At 43.8% G+C, this 7,659-nt stretch overlaps 1 protein-coding gene and 1 non-coding gene across 3 annotated transcripts; one reads left to right on the top strand and one right to left on the bottom strand.

Annotated features, from left to right (window-relative positions):
• Window positions 1-487: 487 nt before the first annotated feature.
• Window positions 488-5,723, bottom strand: LOC134457350 (pancreatic progenitor cell differentiation and proliferation factor A-like). Of its 2 annotated transcripts, XM_063209324.1 has the most exons (6): window positions 5,543-5,723; window positions 5,047-5,133; window positions 2,638-2,743; window positions 2,248-2,325; window positions 1,976-2,060; window positions 488-1,478 (listed from the first exon to the last, which is right to left on the bottom strand). In XM_063209324.1, exons 3-6 carry the CDS (start codon window positions 2,690-2,692, stop codon window positions 1,352-1,354), a joined length of 345 nt encoding a protein of 114 aa, XP_063065394.1. In that variant the 5' UTR covers window positions 2,693-2,743; window positions 5,047-5,133; window positions 5,543-5,723; the 3' UTR covers window positions 488-1,351. The 2 variants fall into 2 exon arrangements, with proteins under 2 accessions (XP_063065394.1, XP_063065395.1); XM_063209325.1 differs by lacking the exon at window positions 5,047-5,133.
• A 682-nt stretch (window positions 5,724-6,405) lies between these two features.
• Window positions 6,406-6,477, top strand: trnae-cuc (transfer RNA glutamic acid (anticodon CUC)). The gene has a single exon. It is a non-coding gene; the product is annotated as a tRNA-Glu (tRNA).
• Window positions 6,478-7,659: the final 1,182 nt, after the last annotated feature.

Here is a 7,659-nt window from a genome sequence, read left to right as displayed (position 1 = left end):
ACAGGACCAGAGCAGAGACAAACAACACCTGAGCATTACTCAGCTGAGCTCTCAGATGGCGGATTAGGAGGAGGGCTGTGAGCTTAGTTTGGTGCAATTGGTGTGTAATGTAATGACTAAGAGAATGCTGTCATCAAAAGTCCCCTGTTAACAACTACTGATTATGGATTATGGCAACCACATGCAATTCACTACTATTGTGTATATGGGATAGTACTCCTTAAATATGGCACATTATTAGTATAATAATACATAGGTTTTATATAGCGCTTTTCTGTAAAAACACAAATATCTGATACTTCAACCATAAGTCATGGTAAGTTTGTATACCATTCAGTAATAGTGTTTGTGTGTGTGTGTGTGTGTACAAATGTTAAACCTGCAAGAAGGCATGTGCTGCAATCGGCATTGAAATCTACTGTATAGGTGAATGCACAATAATCTGGACATCGATTTGCCCTGAAAAGATGATACTTCACAACATCTGTTTCAAAAGCAGCTTTCTTTTATTCAACGCAAGCAGGATGACAGTAAAAGCACAGTAACAAACAGGATTTTCTTCTATAGGGCTTCAAGCCTCGAATAACAAACAACTCTTTTTTTGGCCTCTTTCACATATTAGATAGTACTTACAAAAACCAAAGGACAAACATACATACAAATGCTGTTACAGCAGACTAGAGAGTAAAAAAATAATTAATAGTTAAAATCGCAGAGCTCTCGTTGCCATGGTGGTTTCCCTGCTGGGAGGGCATCTGGCCTTGTGGGACGGGTTCGAGAGCTCTGGTATAGTCTTTATAGAGGGGGGGGGGGGGGGCATCTGGGAGAGGGGGGTGAGGGTTGTCGGAGCACAGGTGAGGGTCGGGATTCAGCAGGTGGTGGTGTGGTGGGGGTGGGGTGGTTAGTGGTCATGGTTTCAGGGAGTCCCAGCATGGGGCAAAGCCATCATCCATTCCAGGGTATGAGGGTTAAACGGAGGGTGGACAGGGGAGGGGTCCTGCAGGTGAGCTGTTATGGAGCAGCACTGCTCAAAATGGAGTCAAGCGGTCTTGGATCAGGAAAGGAAGATGGAGGGTGCAAGGCTGGTACAGGGCTCAGGGAGGACAGAGGGTGAGATGGACGATGGGGTCATGGAGGAGCAGGAGAGTGGGGTATTGGGAGGGGGGGGTCTGAAATACAGGTGAGTTTGGGGGCAGGTAGGCAGGTTGGTGAGAAGGGTTAGGGGTTAAAAGTCTTCAAGGAGAGGGGGCAGGTGAGTTGTGGTGGTGGGAGTGTGGGCGTTGTTAAACGTCCTCAAGGAGAGGGGTCAGGTGAGTTGGGGTGGTGGGGGTGTGGGCGTTGTTAAACGTCCTCAAGGAGAGGGGGCAGGTCCGGCCTCCGCCTTCCCAGAGTCGCTGGTCTCGCTCAGCTGCCTCTTCAACACCATCTCCCTGGCAACGCAGGTGATCTGCCCATTGGAAACCGTGTACGAGCCGGCGCTGCAAAACAGAAGCACAATCACCATCAGCTCTACTGCCCAAGGTGACTTACATACAGTACACTGTACACCGATGCCGGAAAATACTAAATAGTAACCTCTATGTGCATATGCAAATATTGAGTTTTGTGAGATTTGTTAGGCCCCAAACTCCTATGTTCACATTTCATTTTGGTTTTAGCTGAATTAGCTGCATTGTGATTGCTGTTGGCTCAAATTTCTCTTTAGTTTAAATTAGCGTTGAGTTTAACTTTAGCTCTCACTTCCCAGAAGTGGTCAGTATCTCACTAAAACCACCCGAATGTGCAGACCTTCTGTTATAACCTAATTGTCACCAAAATGGTAATGATCCAAGTCTTAATCTGTTACACATGTTTTTCCCAGCAACAGTGAATGGGGCTACTGGCGGGCCCATCTGCACAAAGAGGCCAGGCCACCTAAAATAGTAGACTGAACATGTTCTACGTGACCCCAGGAGTGATGGGAATAGAAACTCACTTGGCTGCGCCGGGCATGCCAGGCTGAGACTGCTTGCCAAAGAAGAAGGAGGACCACCAGTGGCCTGAGTCTTGCCTGGCCACACCTGCAAAACACAACAGGCACAGAATTTAGCATACCACTCCTGCTACAGCTAACAACATTTACCAAGCCACACCTGCTAGCCAAGAATAACCTTCAGCGATCAAGCAAAATCTCATTGTGAATGTGTATGGTATGTGTATGTGTGAATAGTAGCACTCTATTCTATTAAATGCTGGGATGTTTCTCACCTGGTGGGTGAGGAATCACCTCCCCTGAGTACTCCGCACTGCCACAGGAGCTGTTGCTGGATGTAGATCCTATGCGCCCTGAGAAACACAATACACAAACAGCCCGTGAGACATTGACAATGTGACATATGACAATCGATAATACAATATGACTGGAGTTGGGCCAGGTTTCTAATAGTGAGTTAGCATACTTGATACAGTAGTGTCACTTACTAGGGAAATATCATTCCTGATATCAATTTATGGTATCGTTTCATCACAGAGTTACTACGGCGGTATAATAAGATGTAGTGCACTCCCAACGGTAGTTATAGGTAATAATGAAAGTTGCTATGGTAATATCCTAGTGGCTAGTGTGCTACCTATAAGTTGTTATGATAGTGTACTTACTACGGTAGTAGTCATGGGTGGCGATGAGGGATCCGCTGGATGGAATTGCTGCCATTTTGTTGTTGTTTTTTAACCTTTACACGTCAACCTTGCAAAGATGGAAATGCTGTAAGACAAACAAAAGAGAAATGTACCCACATGAGTAAGTCTGTTTATGTAGTTAAACATAGCTCATAATAGGATATTTTGTTTATTTAAAGCAACACTAAGTACTTTTTTGAGGCTTAAAGATAAGCATGTCCCAAACATTTGAGGCTTAAGATAAACATGTCCAAAACCATTAAAATGGTTCTTACATGTGTGACAGGGTGAAAGGCACGTTCAAATTTGCTTTGCCGCGTTCCATAACGCCAAATAGTTCGGTGGTGGAGTGGTCTGCCTCCGATGAATGGAGTTGTAAGGAAGACAATTCCACTCTCACCCCGTACAGCAACTGAACATGAAAACCACTTAGTGTTGCTTTAAAGCAGACGTTGAGTGCCATTCCATCTATTTATTTGATTAGTAGTTATCTGATTGGAATACCACAAAATGTCAAAACAATGCAATGTAGCACTGGAGCACGCTGGCAAGGCATTAAGTTCCTTCATAACGACATCAGTCAGTTCTATACGGTAGTTAGAGAAAGGTGATTTTTTTAGACACAACTTCGGTAACACAGCAGAGAGTTACAGGAAAGCTATATATAAGCTGTGGGGATCTAAGAAGTGGAATAGAGAAAAAAGAAGTGTAGTTGTCATGCATGTTTGGGCAACTACAAGCAGCAGGGAAAAGGTGATGCAACACATGCTTCCTTTTGTGCAATGAAATAATCTGCCATGATACATAATTATAACCGGACACCTTAATTCCCCCCCAGGGATCAATACAGTTACTCTACTCTAATAACTGCATATAGGAATGATACTTACATTTAAAAAATAGCTTTGAAAGTTGAGGTTGAGCTGTTTATACTATTTTAAACATTTTATGGCTAGGGAGAAGAACCCCCTGCTTAGTCTCCCAGTTATGGTCTTAACAGAAGACAATCGCTTCCCAGAGGTGGGTGAGCTCCTATCTTTTCACTCTTCCATAAGGTAATCGCCGCACTGTTACAGTACACTGCAAAGCTATGTCTGCTTAAGGTGAGCTTAAGGAGTGTGTAAGCTTTAAGCTGCTGGCCTGCTGTGGTCTCCAGACCTTCTCTGCATTCCTCGCCATGCCTTAGAGGCAAGGGCAGGGGCAGGGACAGGACCAGGCAGGACCAGGGGCAGAGGCAAGGCACTGGGGTTGGGTCTCTGGCAAACAGTACATTTGGCAAGTGTTTATCTGCACTTAAAGAGTAGGACTAGTGTTACATTTAACTCACTGAGTGTTGATTTGACTGAGAAAATGCAGTGTGTGTTATGGGCAGACAGCTGGGGAGCGGCGTCATGTTTCCAATTTTTACCCTCTTTGCTGCCGATGTGCCCTCTAAAGTCTGACGGCATTGCCAAAGCTGTGTGTGTGTGTGTGTGTGTGTGTGTGAGGGTCCATGTGTGTATCTGTGTGTGTGTGAGAGAGAGAGTTTGGATGCTGTCAGGTCAGTAATCATGAATCATGCCAGGGATCTGTGTGCAATGTGGTCACAAAAGCTGTTTGGGCATGACTGCTATACACTGCCACCAAAACAGCACCACAGATATTTCAAAACCGCGACCACTACCGACTGTGTAAGTATGCACACATGAGTCACCAGCATATGCTCTTGCCAAAATGTTGGAGCACTTTGAGACACATAGATGCATAGAATACTTTGAGACAGTAGTATTTTGTATGAAGTGTGCAATACAGATACATGTAGCCTATCATTATTATTATTATACATATTATTGTTATTACTATTGTTATTGCAACAACAATTATTTTTATGCAAGTGACTTGCCAACTAATGCAATGTCGAGTTTTATTTCAATTGGAACCATTTCGCATGTAGCCCATTCGACTCGGCAAGGTCATTCTGACTGTAGAAAGGACGCCAGACGCAGGAGGCAGGCTCCCTGGTTCCAGATTGCCAGAGGGATTTACATGTTCTACCTGCGTGCGCGCTAATACCTGCCTGTAGCCGCCTACAGCGCACCTCAGGGATACTCCAAACGCTGAATAGAGATCGTATGCTCATACAATGACTGCAATCTGCAAGAGGAAAATTGTGCGTTGCCCAAAGAACACCATGCTTTTATGTTCCCGCACGGCACATGTGCCTTGTATGTTCTTGCCCACGTGCCAGCCAGAAACAGTAAAGAACACTTGCACAGCTGCACACACACGTGATGTGATGCTCTGGATGCCATGCCAGGCTGCCGTCGCTCTTGTGCCAAAGAGGAGTACGGCGATAGAACTAGAGAAAAACATGCACATGCTGCTCTTCAGCACTTGGGTGCTGCTTACCTCACAACAACTTTTCTCTGGTGGGTAAGGAGTAATTCGAACGTGGTATAGTTCTCTGACTAATGATATTCATACTATGGTTACAAGCTGTGAAAAGAAAGAAATGGAAAAGAATGACTTCCCGTTTTAGCTGACTTGAATGGCTCAACATGCAAACAGCCTAATGTTGAAATGGCCTCAGAAATTGAGGACAAGTTCCAGTAGCCTAATAGCCTAGGCCAGCTCTTAATATAGGAGCTCTTAGGGCATCTATTACAGTGGCAGTGGTTAACATTGTTTGTTTCACCTGTGCATGTGACATCAGTGCACAGAGAACTAACTGGAAAGTCCATTAGCCTACACAACTGGGTCCGGAAATGTAGCCTAGACCCAATGCTTAGTCTAATAACGCTGTTTCTTCTCGCCATCATTTCACTGAACTGAAGATGATGGCCATCAATGGCAATAGGCCTACTGTATACATGAACGAGCCTGTTAAGTTCATCCTTAGGCTTACCTTTTAGATGTGGTGTTGGGTGATGAGATGAAAACCCCAGCTTGGATGAAGGATGACGGTCGGTATTCGGCGGGTAGACGTTAAGCGACGGGGCCCATTTGTGGGATGAGTCGGGTGAGACCTTGTAGGTCCGAGTCTGGCTGTAGAGCTGGCCACTGGTTATAACTGGATTCGAAGGACGAGGGGCTTTAAAGAGTCGACCTGGTGACGTCACGGCTGTGATCCTCCTACGGGGAGGTGCGAAACTTGCTCGTGCAGGCCAATGGCTGTCAGGAAAATACTCTCCCCACCAACAACCGTGACAACTTTTAAGTACCGATGTCGTTGACAAACAAATGGGGATAACAGCTGTCGCTCTCTGAAGGAAAAACACTAGGACGGGGTGAAGGCACGCAGCCTAAACAACGTGAGCGAGTTGGCAGTGTCACTAATGTGGCTTTTTTTTTTTTTACAACGTGTTTGACATTGTAACAAGTGGAACAAAACGTTGAAACAATGTCGCACGTGTTTTCCGTTTCACAAAACAGAACGATCCTAGCATTAGGCCTTCATGGATGTTTAACTTAAACAATAACCTTAAATAAATGTTAAATAGGCTATATCAATGCTTAGGAGTTAGGACTGTTGGTTTATCTGTTGTAGTAGCCTAGGCCTATTTGAGAGAACTGACATGCGCACACTTAGGGCAGGCTACATTATCTGTGTAACATTGAGCCGTGACTCGCTTTGCTGCTGTAATGCTTCAGAGAACACAGGCATGCTCCCTGCAAACAATATCAAAATGATTCAGTTAAAAAGCTTAATGTTGTTGAACGAGCAGAATGCCCATATTATATACATATTTTTCACATTCGTGATCAGTCTCCCTGGTGGTCTAGTGGTTAGGATTCGGCGCTCTCACCGCCGCGGCCCGGGTTCGATTCCCGGTCAGGGAAGAGACGTTTTATTTCTCCACCCGCTTCCATCGCACAAGTTACATGCGTGGATTCGGTCACGAACAAATTATTACAAATGGTAGGCATTATAATTCGAATGATAGAACTGAAACGTTTTCATAGCAGTCTAGGCCTACTATCTAAAATGTTATTACTTTTCTCTGTCTCCCCGATATAAAATGTAATGCCAAATGCATTGTTATGTTAGGCTGGATATGATGAGGTAATGGACGGTGTAGCGTAGCCTAAATGTTATGCATCCATTTCAAGATGTAATTTTGAAATTAACCTTTTATTTGTGTGAAATGCAAGGTTGTCTTGTTAACCACAGCGCCTTAAAAAGCACGCCCCCACGTGGACAAACAGCCTACCTAAAACTGGACTGCTTCAATTGCGTTATTTGTTCAAGTTTTTAAAAGACAAATCAATACGTTAAAGTATAATTCATGACACTAGTTAGTCTATACGCTTCCCAAACACTTCTGTTTCAATTAACGATGTTCTCAGAAAGAGTCTTCTCTGAATTCCCAATGTCAATCACTATGAATCAAGTTTCCTTTGCACAATAGCTTGGAAAAGGACGCCATCGTGTGTACAAACACATACACCAGATTTGTTGTGTTTGAGAGATCAATGTTTATTACAGTATAATAGTAAATACTTTATTCATGCCAAAGAACATTTACGTGTTTACACAGATATTCTGTCATTTTTAGCTGCACACTGAAGTGTGTAATGCATCAGTCAAATGTGAACACATTTGAAAGACAAAGACAGAAAGAAAAAAAAAGAAAGAAAGACTAATGAACACAATGACAGCCAATTATTTTAAGGAATGCTTTATTGATATCCCAAACAAAGTAAAAACATAAAATGAAAACTGATCATCATAATAGTTGGCTCCAAACGAGACATTCAGATCCTCCTCTGTACATCTAAACTTGAGATCCCTACATTAAAGCTCTATGATGTGTGTGTGTGTGTGTGTGTGTGTGTATGTGTGTAGCCTACTGTAACCAGCCCATGAGATTTGAGGGCACACCACCTTCCTCCACAACCCTCTTTCCACACACACACACACACACACACACACACTTGCCAGGGTTCTACTCTGCCAACAGCATGAGTTTCAGTGATGGCACGCAAACCTACATCTAGACAATAATAATAATAATAATAATA

This window comes from Engraulis encrasicolus, chromosome 10 (assembly GCF_034702125.1).
Source record: "Engraulis encrasicolus isolate BLACKSEA-1 chromosome 10, IST_EnEncr_1.0, whole genome shotgun sequence".
In the NCBI taxonomy this organism is placed as follows: domain Eukaryota; kingdom Metazoa; phylum Chordata; class Actinopteri; order Clupeiformes; family Engraulidae; genus Engraulis; species Engraulis encrasicolus.
This window is presented reverse-complemented; position numbering and strand designations above follow the sequence as displayed.

Coding starts and splice junctions, on each gene's coding strand:
- LOC134457350 (XM_063209324.1), bottom strand. CDS start 2,692: ATGGCAGCAATTCCATCCAGCGGATCCCTCATCGCCACCCATGACTAC. Junction 2,061..2,247: donor GGTGATTCCTCACCCACCAG/GTGAGAAACATC, acceptor TGTGTTTTGCAG/GTGTGGCCAGGCAAGACTCA. Junction 1,479..1,975: donor GGCATGCCCGGCGCAGCCAA/GTGAGTTTCTAT, acceptor TCTGTTTTGCAG/CGCCGGCTCGTACACGGTTT.